The sequence below is a fragment of the Zea mays genome, chromosome 2 (genome assembly GCF_902167145.1).
Source record: "Zea mays cultivar B73 chromosome 2, Zm-B73-REFERENCE-NAM-5.0, whole genome shotgun sequence".
NCBI lineage: Eukaryota > Viridiplantae > Streptophyta > Magnoliopsida > Poales > Poaceae > Zea > Zea mays.
Window position 1 is genome coordinate 66,440,381 of NC_050097.1, and position 13,125 is coordinate 66,453,505.

Genomic DNA, 13,125 nt, shown 5'->3' on the forward strand with positions numbered 1-13,125 from the left:
AGCCAAGGCCTCGGGCGAGCCGGTGATGTGTCCGCCATAAAAAGGGGGCCTCGGGCGAGACGGAAGTCTCTCGAGGTCGGCTGCCCTTGGCCGAGGCTAGGCTCGGGTGAAGCGTGATCGAGTCACTCGTGTGGACTGATCCCTGAATTAATCGTACCCATCAGGCCTTTGCAGCTTTATGCTGATGGGGGTTACCAGCTGAGAATTAGGCGTCTTGAGGGTACCCCTAATTATGGTCCCTGACAGTTAGCTTCGTATAAATATCTACTAAACAATAGCAACATTTAGTATATGATATCCCGTACTTTTATAATTGGGTTAATCTATGTCTATTGGATTAACTTCTTTAATATTAATATAGTATTCTAACTTTATGGTTATAATTTAATTAGATAATATTTAATCAAATAATGACTTACATTAAAGTTGAGATAATTATTTATAGAATAATCTCTCATGTGATCTACACTAACCAATTTATAATATAGTTTAACATTTAAATCACGTAGAGCTTTTATAGATCATAACTCCTTAACCATGACTCCGATCTTAGTAGTTCTCGATCCCACGATCTCGTAGCAACGCATAGATTATTATTATGCAGTATGTTCTTATGTTTGGTGTGATATTAATTTTGCCTATACCATGTCTGTTTGTATTGCTACGACTAGCAGTGAGGTCGAGGATTTGAAGAATCATCCTGGTACCTGGAATCTCAAGTGCTAGGCAAGTTGTGCCCTTGATCCACTTTTGTTACCTAATAATATTCTTTATTATCACTATTCAATGCATAGGTTAATTTTGATGGGACCCAATAGGTCACCCTAGTCTGTTTATCCTTTTTACCTTGTTTACCCCTGAATCACTTGGGTAGTTTTGCTACTGCTTTATATGGTTTTGGGATTAATATATCATTATATCCATGTTCCAATTATTCTGTTATGTTATTTATGTTCATGTCAAGATCAATATTTTAATTGGAACATGGACCTTAACTTGAGAAACACGTGCCACAACAAGGGTGGAATAGGACGCCCTTGGCTGACTAATTAGGAAAGCTAGTGGAAGACTACCTTACCTAAAAGGGGCAAGGGCAGTAGGGGAGTTGCATGCAAGGAGATTCTCGGGTTGATTTTGCTGCGATGACGGTCAGACGGGGGATTCTTGCAAGTGCTCTTCCCATAAACTGTAGCGGGTTTTCGGAAGCTAGTGGAATTTTGTAAAGGCCTCGTAGTGGATCCCTAGCCATTCACCTCGGTAGTGTCTAAGGGCCTTGCAAACCCTGGCGACATGGGATACACGACTTGTGGGTACAGGGTACAACCTATGCAGAGTGTAAAACTGGTATACTAGCCGAGCTCATGGTCATGAGCAGCTCAGGACTCTCGCATGATTAAATTATGGAACCTAAACTCAATTTGTCATTTGCATCTGCATGGGATTTGTTATTAATTTTCTTCTATTATTTATTACGGTTTGGTATTTACTTACATTTAGTAACTGCTAATAAAATTTGACCAACTTATTAAAAGCAATGCTCAGCTTTAACCTCTATTGTTGATTGGCCTTACACATCACATGAACTCCCACCTTTGGTGAGTTCATGCATATTATTCCCCACAACATGTTGAGCGATGAACATGTGTGAGCTCACCCTTGCTGTCTCACACCCCCCACATGAGAAGAACAGGTGGTTCAAGTGGAGCCACGTATCGAGGAGTTCGATTCGATCTAGGTGGCGTCTCCTAGTTGACTTTCTAGCGCCAAGGATGGATTTCAGTTCGATCTATATTTATATTTTATTTTGTAAGACTTCCGCTATGTAATAAGTACTCTGATTATATTGTGACATTTATCTCTATACGCTCTGTTATTATATATGTTGTCTTCTTTGGCGCATGTATGAGATGCACCCGGTTTTGTCCCTTAAATCCGGGTGTGACACGTTACTAGGGCAACCGATATATAAGGACATGAATCCTACTATTACGAGACCATCAAAAATATAATCGTGATTACATTTGCTAGATATAAGCCTTTAAAGCTAGTTTTCTTCGAATGTAAATTGGATTCTCTTTGATACTGTCACTACCTTGGTTTAGTGAAGATGTCAAACGGAGATAGCGTGGAGGAGGTGCTCGTCAATAACTGGGACGAGTACAAGTTGAAAAAGGAACAGGACCACACCGATAGACACGGACTGGTGCGACATGACTTTTGGGTATGAATTCTCTATTGTTTTTGTTCTATTTCTTAATATTTTATACTATGACTTATAACCTTGTATTTGTATTCTTTATGTCGTAGTTTTGTTATCGGTTGCCTAAAGAGGAGGATGACATGGGGCACGCTGAACGTGTGTTCCAAAACAATGCAAAGAAGCTAGTGAAGGATGCAATATAGTATGCGAGAATTCAAGTTACAAATCTGTATTTTTAAAATCATCCAGAAGAAGCAGACCCCTTTAACAAAAATAAAGGTTCTCAAAGATATATTTGATTGATGAACAATATTGTGAGGTTAGTATTCAATTTGCTTTACTTTTTTGATTATTGTTGTGATTGATATAATATGTAACCTGGTGTGTGCATGTGATGATTCCACGGATGACGCCCGTGCCTGATGAGTACTATGCTTGGTGCCGATGGTGGTCTTCTGAAGGCTTCCAAAAAGCGTCGGCGCATCACAGGGAATGTCGAGGCACCAATCCTAACCACAAATTCAGCAGTTACGACATGCTCTGAAAAGCTAAAAGAATGGTAAGTTTGATCTAGCTATGTCCATCACCATATAGTTTGATTGCTTATGAATGTTTTTTGTTTCTATAGGAAACTATGCATGGCCAAAAGCCTAGTGACATTGAGGTGTACATGATGGGCCATAATTGACCAGACCCTAATAATCCCAAGCAGTTGTGCAGTCGGACTACCACAGATCGGCTTGTGAGTTTTGGCTCAAAATTATAAAAGTTCAAAGTATAAAAATTCCTGCATTTGTAAGTTTATGAATGATGTATAGGCGGCGTATGGGGAGGATATGGTTTGGTGTCATGGCCCTGAATTCGACTGGAGACACGAACAGGTGGATCCCTCAGTTGTGTACACAAGTGGTGGGGGAAAAGCGCATGTACGATTAGCTCTAACTTATAAAATTACACAATTAATACTAAATTGATCATGCACTAAACACAATTTTCGAATCACATGTAGATACACACTCTTCGATGGATTGATTGACTTGTCATCGTTGGAAGCTCAGAGGATGGGTTCATCTTCATGTAGCTCACGCTCTCGTCAATCGAACGAGCAGGTGTTGGAGATTATGAGGTTGCGTGAGGAGATGAGACAACAACGAGAATTTATGCAGGCTTGCATGTAACATAACCAAGCAATGTATCAAGTAAGTATGGATGATGCGAACTCTAAAGTCTTAAATTTCAATACAACATCTTCAATAGTAACACATATGTTCAACAATCAATGTATCAACATGGCACGACACCAACAAACACTCCACCGCCGCCACAATGGATCCAGTTTGCATCCACACTAGCTTAGGTACATTAATCTTAGCAAATTCTCTTATAACATTCTCCAACCTAGCATTTCATCTAGTTAATGTAGAAGCAAAACATGAATCGTATCTAAGTTTAGTCAATTATCCATTAAACATGGGACGAGGACTCAACAGTTCAACACCCCCACATATATACCTGCACCTGGAGATAGGGTATGTTTTATAACTCTTGATGATTTTGTAAATTTGTATACATAACTTGTTGATATTTGTATTTAACTTGTTGATATTTGAATTCTTGCATAGGCTACGTTTGGAGCGGGAGGGAGTGGATCTGAACCCGCGAGAACTGGATTTGTTGAGTCCCTCTTCGTGTACCCTCCTCCTAGTGGTGGCAGTGGCCAAAGCTCAAAAATTATGATGTCCCTCAGTATCTTAAACCAAATTGGATGGTCTTCGATATTAAACTTTGAATGCTATGTGCTTTCGTGAACGAAACACTTAACTTATCTCGTTGTAGTGATTTGAACTGGTTATGTGAGCTGTACTGGTGGTGTGAAATTTGTGGTGTGTGAATTGATTATATGGTTGTAATGTGAAATTTTGTGAGTTATGTGAATGGATGTGTTGTTTATGATGTAGTTTAGACCCAACGACATCATACTTTAGTGTTAGTCGTAACTACAGCTAGGCATGTATGTTATGTCGTATCCACTAATTGCTGAGTCCACACATTGGTTTTGATGTAGTTAGTAACTAGTGTAGCATTATGTACATGATAATACTTCTTGTTACACAAGTGCACCCACTCGTGGCTACATGATCGTTACATGTTTCATATAGTGGCTTGAGTATCTTGTTGCCTAAGTTGTGGCGACAGTGCGCCTATCAGACTGTAATGCCATACATCACGTTTAGTGTGATGTAAGAGAGCTTTATTCATAGTGCTAGCTGAAAGTCGCCTAGAGGGGGGTGGATAGGCGGAATCTAAAAATTATGAACTTAAGCACACACTACAAGCCGGGGTTAGCGTTAGAATTAAATTCGAGTCCGAAAGAGAGGGGAAAACAAATCAACTAAGAAATAAAGCGGATGGACACGGTGATTTGTTTTACCGAGGTTTGGTTCTAAAGAACCTAGTCCCCATTGAGGTGGTCACAAAGGCTGGGTCTCTTTCAACCCTTTCCCTCTCTCAATCGGTCACCTAGACCGAGTGAGCTTTCTCCTTAATCAAACAGCTCACTTAGACCCCTCAAGGACCACCACACACTTGGTATCTCCTTAATCAAACGGATCATTAATCAAACAAGAGCGCAAAGAACACGAACAAAACACTCTCTCTAGTCACTAGGTGTTTGGAGTGAATTTGGGACTTGGAGAGGCTTTGATTCTTTTGAATTGTGTCTAGGAGTGAATGCACTAGTTCTTGTATTGAATGTGAAGTGCTGGAAACTTGGATGCTTGGTGTGGTGGTGCTTGGGGGTATTTATAGCCCTCAATCACCAACAACCCGTTGGGGGTGCCTGCTGTCGATGGGCGCACCGGACACTATCCGATGCGCCAGCCACGTCACCCAATTGTTAGGGTTTGGGAGCTTCTGACCATTGGAGGCTTTGTCTTCTAGTGGCACCGGACAGTCCGGTGCCACACCGAACATGCACTGTTCATTGTCCGGTGCGCCTCTGATGACTGCTCTGATTTTGTGCGCACTGTTCGCGCACTGTAGCTCTGCGTCCATGCTTTTGCAGTCGACCGTTGCGCTGGATAGCCGTTACTCCGCTGGTGCACCGGACAGTCTGGTGGCACACTAGACAGTCCGTTGAATTATAGCGGAACGCACTCTAAGAAACCCGAGAGTGGCGAGTTTGGCTATGTACGGTCGACCTGGTGCACTGGACACTTTCCGGTGGCGCACCGGACAGTCCGGTGCGCCAGATCAGGGCACACTCGGTTTCTTGCTCCTTTGTATTTGAACCCTTTCTTCAATTTTTTTATTGGTTTGTGTTGAACCTTTATGCACCTGTAGAGTATATAATCTAGAGCAAACTAGTTAGTTCAATATTTGTGTTGGGCATTTAACCACCAAAATTATTTATAGGAAAAGGTTAAACCCTATTTTTGTTTCAATCTCCCCCTTTTTGGTGATTGATGCCAACACAAACCAAAGCAAATATATAAGTGCAGAATTGAACTAGTTTGCATAATGTAAGTGCATAGGTTACTTGGAATTAAACCAATTAATGATTTGACTAGATATGAATGGATTGCTTTCTTTTATTTAACATTTTGGACCACGCTTGCACCACTTGTTTTGTTTTTGCAAATTCTTTTGGAAAGTCTTTTCAAAATCTTTTTGCAAATAGTCAAAGGTATATGAATAAGATTGCGAGAAGCATTTTCAAGATTTGAAATTTTCTCCCCCTGTTTCAAATGCTTTTCCTTTGACTAAACAACACTCCCCCTTAATGAAATTCTCCTCTTAGTTTTCAAGAGGGTTTTAATAGATACCAATTGGAAATATATTGAGATGCTAGTTTTGAAGTTATACCAATTGAAAGTAAACATACCAATTTGAAATATATCAATAAAATTTTTCAAAGGTGATGGTGTGGTCCTTTTGCTTTGGGCTCATACTTTCTCCCCCTTTGGCATTAATCGCCAAAAACAGAGACTTTGGGAGCCCTAGATTACTTTCTCCCGCATTGGTATAAGTAAATATGAGTGAAAGATTATACCAATCGAAGAGTGGTGTGAGTAACGACGAAGAATAAATGATACCGATAGAGTGGAGTGGAAGCCTTGTCTTCGTCGAGTACTCCGTTTCCCTTCCAATCTACGACTTTTGATCTACGGACTTACCTCCTGTGTCCGGTCGAGATGCACATAAATAGAGTAAAGATCCTATCATGGACCGGTATACCTTTTGATCTACGGACTTACCTCCCGTGTCGAGGTCGAGATGCCCATTTGTTCCCATGGGTGTCTTGATGGGTTTGGCATCCTTCATTCCAAACTTGTTAAGAATGTCTTGAATATACTTTGTTTGGCTGATGAAGGTGCCGTCTTGTAGTTACTCGACTTGAAATCCTAAGAAATACTTCAACTCCCCCATCATAGACATCTCGAATTTTTGTATCATGATCCTACTAAATTCTTCACAAGTAGATTTGTTAGTAGACCCAAATATGATATCATCAACATAAATTTGGCATACAAAGAAATCTTTTGCAACAGTTTTAGTAAAGAGAGTAGGATCGGCTTTTCTGACTTTGAAGCCATTAGTGATAAGGAAATCTCGCAGGCATTCATACCATGCTCTTGGGGCTTGCTTGAGCCCATAAAGCGCCTTTGAGAGTTTATAAACATGGTTAGGGTACTCAATATCTTCAAAGCCGAGAGGTTACTCAACATAGACCTCTTCCTTGATTGGTCCATTGAGGAAGGCACTTTTCACGTCCATTTGATAAAGCTTAAAGCCATGGTAAGTACCATAGGCAAGTAATATACGAATTGACTCAAATCTAGCTACAGGTGCATAGGTTTCACCAAAGTCCAAACCTTCGACTTGTGAATATCCTTATGCCACAAGTCGGGCTTTGTTCCTTGTCACCACACCATGCTCATCTTGCTTGTTGTGGAATACCCACTTGGTACCTACAACATTTTGGTTAGGACGTGGAACTAAATGCCATACCTCATTCCTCGTGAAGTACATTGTTGAGCTCCTTTTGCATTGCCAGCACCCAATCTGAATTTCTTAGTGCATCCTCTACCCTGTATGGCTCAATAGAGGAGACAAAAGAGTAATGTTCTAAAAAATGAGCAACTCGAGATCTAGTAGTTACCCCCTTTTGTATGTCACCGAGGATTGAGTTGACGGGGTGATCTCTTTGAATTGCTTGGTGGACTCTTGGGTGTGGCGATCTTTGACCCTGAATCTCCTGATCATCTTCCTTGTCTTGATCAACTTCATCTCCCCCTTGATCATTGTCCTCGTCTTGAGATGGCTCATCCTCTTGATCTTCATCTTCATTGTCTTGAGCCTGCTCCTCATCTTGAGTTGGTGGAGATGCTTGGTTGGAAGATGTCGGTTAATCTTGTGCTTGAACGGGCTCTTTGGATTCCTTAGGACACACATCCTTAATGGACATGTTCCTTAGCGCTACGCACGGAGCCTCTTCATCATCTAGCTCATCAAGATCAACTTGCTCCACTTGGGAGCCATTAGTCTCATCAAACACAATGTCACAAGAAACCTCAACTAATCCAGTGGATTTGTTGAAGACTTTATATGCCCTTGTGTTTGAGTCATAACCAAGTAAAAAGCTTTCTACAGCCTTAGTAGCAAATTTAGATTTTCTACCTCTTTTAACAAGAATAAAACAATTGCTACCAAATACTCTAAAATATGAAGCATTGGGCTTTTTACCGGTGAGGAGTTCGTATGATGTCTTCTTGAGGATTCGGTGAAGGTAGAGCCGTTTGATGGAGTAGCAGGCGATGTTAATTGCCTCAGCCCAAAGCCGGTCCAGAGTCTTGTACTCATCAAGCATGGTCCTCTCCATGTCCAGTAGAGTTCTATTCTTCCTCTCCACTACACCATTTTGTTGAGGTGTGTAGGGAGAAGAGAACTCATGCTTGATGCCCTCGTCCTCAAGAAAACCTTCTATTTGTGAGTTCTTGAACTCCGTCCCATTATCGCTTCTTATCTTCTTTATTCTTTATCCGAACTCATTTTGAGCCTATCTCAAGAATCCCTTTAAAGTCTCTTGGGTTTGTGATTTTTCCTGCAAAAAGAATATCCAAGTGAAGCGAGAATAATCATCCACAATTACTAGACAGTACTTACTCCCGCCGATGCTTATATAAGCTATCGGGTCAAATAAATCCATGTGGATTAACTCCAGTGACCTGTCCGTTGTCATTATGTTCTTATGTGGATGGTGGGTGCCAACTTGTTTTCCTGCTTGTCATGCGCTACAAACCCTGTCTTTCTCAAAATGAACAATTGTTAGTCCCAAAATGTGCTTTCCCTTTAGAAGCTTGTGAAGATTCTTCATTCCAACATGGGCTAGTCGGCGATGCCAGAGCCAACCCATATTAGTATTAGCAATTAAGCAAGTATCGAGTTCAGCTTTGTTAAAATCAACTAAGTATAGCTGGCCCTCTAATACTCCCTTAAATGCTATTGAATCATCACTTCTTCTAAAGACAGTAACACCTACATCCGTAAATAAACAGTTGTAGCCCATTTTGCATAATTGAGAAACTGAAAGCAAGTTATAATCTAATGAATCTACAAGAAAAACATTGGAAATAGAGTGATCAGGTGATATAGCAATTTTACCAAGCCCTTTGACCAAACCTTGATTTCCATCCCCGAATGTGATAGCTCTTTGGGGATCTTCGTGAAACACCCCTGGTGTTACTATCACTAAAACTTAAGCATAACATCATGAGCATTAGCATATCATGTGTTTGTTATACTTAGAGTGCATTCACTAGGCAAAAATTTCAAACAAGTTGTATTGATGTGACTTGTTATGTGTGATACCCTAGGGTAGGGTACTTAACCCTAAACTAGGCTTAGGAGTGATAATAAAGCCCAAGCATGAGAAAACTTCAAAACTCATTAGAAATGGTCATAAGATATCACTTTTAATGGACTTTGATAGCACCAAAACCCTAAATAGGTCAAAACTCTGAAAGGGCCCCTGAAAAAAACCCTGAACTGAAACCCTAGGGGTTATGTGTAAATTTTGCACACCATTGGACCCAAGTGCAAAAACCAAGGTATTAGGGCACCTCAAATCATATGGTTCACATATTTGAGGATTTGCAAATCAAACCATGAGATTTGGGCTTATTTGCAAAAAGCCACTCTATACCTCTCATATGCCTAAGTCCAAAACCAGTGAACAGGGCTGACTTTGGAGCTCTGTATTTCTAAAACTATAAGGAATTTGCCTAGGGTCAACACATCAAACTTGTAGAGCTACTATAGGAGTACAACTTTGCTTAAGTGATTAAGCATTGTTGATATACAAAAAGTGGAGATAATTAGCCCTAAAGTCTGGCTATCAGACCACCCTGAGACTGAACATTGACAGACAGTGAGTTCTGATGCCACCAATCTCTTGCGACAGTGCTCTTTTCTTTCCCTGACCGCCACCACGCCATCTCAAATTCACGGGCCACTGCTCAGGGATCCTATAAATTGAGTGTGTCGTCGGCTCTGCTAGATAGTCAAGCACCCAATCCATCAACTCATGCCTTCAATTGTTCACCAGAGCCTCCAAATTGCTCACTTCCCCCAAATCGGTCCAGAGCACCGCGCGAAGTGACCTCACCATGGCTAGCGTGCTACAGGTCCGTTCATGTCCTCTAGTTCCTCGTTTCAGTATCCTTAGGTGCTCTTGATACTCCCTTACCCATCCAATTAAGCTAGGACCCATAAGATCGCCGAGAACACACTAGTAGAGATCTTATCATCGATGACGTTCGTATTGCGTCACTGCATGTGTATATATCGTCACAGAGTAAGGTTTGTGACGAATTTGTGACGAGTTCGATTTGGTCATAGGGGTCGCGTCACATTTGTTGTGTTGTGACGGACTACTCAGTTTCGTCATCGATGTGTATACATTCTGTGACGAAAGTCGCGTTGTCATGGAAGTGAATGCATTATATGACGATCAGTTGTGGTCATAGAGGAAGGCACTTTTCCGTCATAATTCGGCGTCTGCCCGAGCAAACTGACGGCGTTGTTAACGCCGTTTGGTTGCTGTGACGGTACGGTATCGTCACAGATAGAGCCGTGGTTTGGTCATTACCAGCCGTTTGGAAGGTGCTGATGCGTATGACGTCAGCGCTGACGTGGCAGCTGACGTCACCGCTGACGTAACGCTGACGTGGCTAGTACAGTGGCAGCTGACGTGTCATATGTTTTATTATATGCCACCAGTTTGGTCACAGATGTGCAGAGAATAATTTTATTGGAAATTGCAAAATATACTAGAATAGAGGAATGAGCACACAATTCCATATTCCATAGATGAATACAACTAGTATTCCAGTGCGCATACAAACTAAGTGGACAACACTAAACTCAGTTCATAGCATCACCACTTGAGTTCACATTTCAGTTGAGTTTGCACAAACATAACAGCATATAATCAAAAGTTGACACCCACGAGCAACTAGAGTTTTTGGGTACCCTCATGTCAAAGAACAGGCCAAAAACAGCAGCTCTGACTAGCAGCCCTCATGTCGAAGAAGAGTTACCATGCAAGGACAAGAGCTTCTTGATGAGCACATTGGTCTCCTCCATCTCCTTGCTGTTCTTCTCTGTTATCTTCTTGTACTCCTCCAACTCCCTTTGTGTCCTCGCCTGCTGTTCCTCAGCTTCTTCACATTTCTTCCTGAGCTGGTCGAGTTCACCTTGAACAGCAGCCGTCGCTTCAGCTGCAAGTTGTTCCCGAAGCTCACTATGATTTGATGATGAAGCCTTGGAGGTTGCCGATGTTTTGATGCCGACGCTTTTCAGGAATTGGTGTGAGCTGCTCTGGGACAGCACCTTCGACACAAGGTGCACACTGGATGCTGGCATCTCACCTTCAGCAACAGGTTCAGCCCTCAAAGCCTCCATATGAGACTGAAATATCATGGACAGAAACAGTTACATGTTATTGCTAATGAGCAACAGCAAGATGCTAACAATAATGTGAAAACAGTGACTTTCATTTCTAGTGCACGGGTCCTACAAGGCATTAACAAAGACTATGAAAAATAGACTGACAGACTCTAAAAGCTATACATTTGATGGCAAATTATAGCAGATTATAGCAGTTACAAATTATAGCAGATTTGCTTAAACGATATACATTTGATGGCAAATTAAAAGCTATACATTTGAAAGACTCTATAAATAGACTATGAAAAATAATGTGAAAACAGTTACAAATTATAGCAGATTTGCTTAACAAAGACTCTAAAACCTATACATTTCTAGTGCACGGGTCCTACAAAAAATAGACTATGATATTTACTTTCATTTCAGAAATTTGATGGCAGACAAATGGCAGACAAAATAGACTATGATCTGAACTCCCCTGGGATGGGACAAGCGATCTCACTCATCGATCTCACTCCCCTTCGTTCCATCGACCCACAGCCAGCCTCCCTCATATGATCTCATAAAAATTACACTAAATAAAGAAAACAAATGAACTTACAAGTGCTTCTCTTGCCGGTTCGCTCAGGCCACGTTTGGAGCTGGTATGACAGGTCTTGAAGGCGTCCACCGCATCTAGTTCTTCAGTCTGATCTAAGCTGGGTTCTTCTCGGTTTCTCTTCTGCTTCTGTTTCGTGGATAAACAATCACAGCGAAGTTTGCTCAGATCAAATGCAATAGAAGTTGAGTGCAAAAGTGCAGGTAGTAGTACAAGGTAATAGTTACTTACATATGCATGTAAGTGTGCCACATAGCAGCGAGAACCCATAGCCTGATGAAACTTGACTTGACTGCGGTTCTGCTTGTTCTTTTCACTTATTTCCTACAAGAGAATGAACATGTCAGATTAGATCATAGGTTCAATATGCGAAGATCCTTTGCAAACGTATAGTGAAAGAACAATATATGACAAGATACCCATACCATGTTCTTTGGATCAGACCACTTTGCAACTAATGCCCTCCACTGTTCATCAGTCATGTAAGATACATGAGAAGTTGTGCTAATCTCATTTGCAGGTACACCATTGAAGTATTTCTGCTTGAGCCGATAACGCTGGTTTTTTACCGCAGAGCGTAGCATATCGGTGCAAGCTTCCTTTGTTGCCTTGTCCTCAGTGTTAACGGACAAGCGCCCCTATGCATATGACAATTCCATAGTTAGTCAATTCAGGTTAAGCAGTATACAAGTGAATCATAGAATCAGTAATGCACTTACATTTAGCTGTGACACAAAGCTGTTGTAGTATTTCTGGTCGTCCTTGTAATCTTTCCAACGAGTTAGGATAGGCATGGTTTCCCGAATAATGATGCCAGCCTCTGATGCAAACTTGGCAGCTTGAACAGGTTCATGTGGCCTTTTTTTGCCTTCCTCAACAGCTATGGGCAGTCTCCTTTGCATAACTTTAGTCATCATGTCCAGTTGTTTTCCCTTGGTTGCTGCCCTGGGTCTCCTTGGTGCTCGCTGTGTAGGAGCTACAAAATATAATTCGCTTTTATTGAATAATGAAATTGTTTTGTTTCATGCAAATCAGCAAAAGAGATGCCTTATTTGACTGAAAAAATAGAACTTGCCTTCAGTTTCTTCATCTCTAGCTACATTGGCTTGAGCATCACCTGTACTGTCATGAGCAGCAGATGCCATGTCTTCCTCTTCAGCTCTGCTGAAATGATCAGCAAGTCCAGGTGTAGTACGGCTGTTGCCTTCAGCATCACCTATACTGTCATGAGCAGCAGATGCCATGGCTTCCTCTGCAGCTCTGCTGAAATGATCAGCAAGTCCAGGTGTAGTAGGGCTGTTTGGTATGTGATCATTTCCATCTGTTGGTTCCTGTACATTGTGGCCATCTGTCTCTGTAGAGTGAAACCTTTTTGAAG

General features: G+C 41.4%; 1 protein-coding gene across 1 annotated transcript; it reads right to left on the reverse strand.

Moving 5' to 3' along the window:
• Window positions 1-10,544: 10,544 nt before the first annotated feature.
• LOC118476321 (uncharacterized) lies at window positions 10,545-11,765 on the reverse strand. The gene is made up of 2 exons (XM_035965293.1): window positions 11,751-11,765; window positions 10,545-11,170 (listed from the first exon to the last, which is right to left on the reverse strand). The coding sequence occupies exon 2, from the start codon at window positions 11,162-11,164 to the stop codon at window positions 10,781-10,783; it is 384 nt and encodes a 127-aa protein (XP_035821186.1). The 5' UTR covers window positions 11,165-11,170; window positions 11,751-11,765; the 3' UTR covers window positions 10,545-10,780.
• Between the last annotated feature and the right edge of the window lie 1,360 nt (window positions 11,766-13,125).

Excerpts from the sequence above, each read along its gene's own strand:
- LOC118476321 (XM_035965293.1), bottom strand. The coding sequence starts at position 11,164 with ATGGAGGCTTTGAGGGCTGAACCTGTTGCTGAAGGTGAGATGCCAGCA.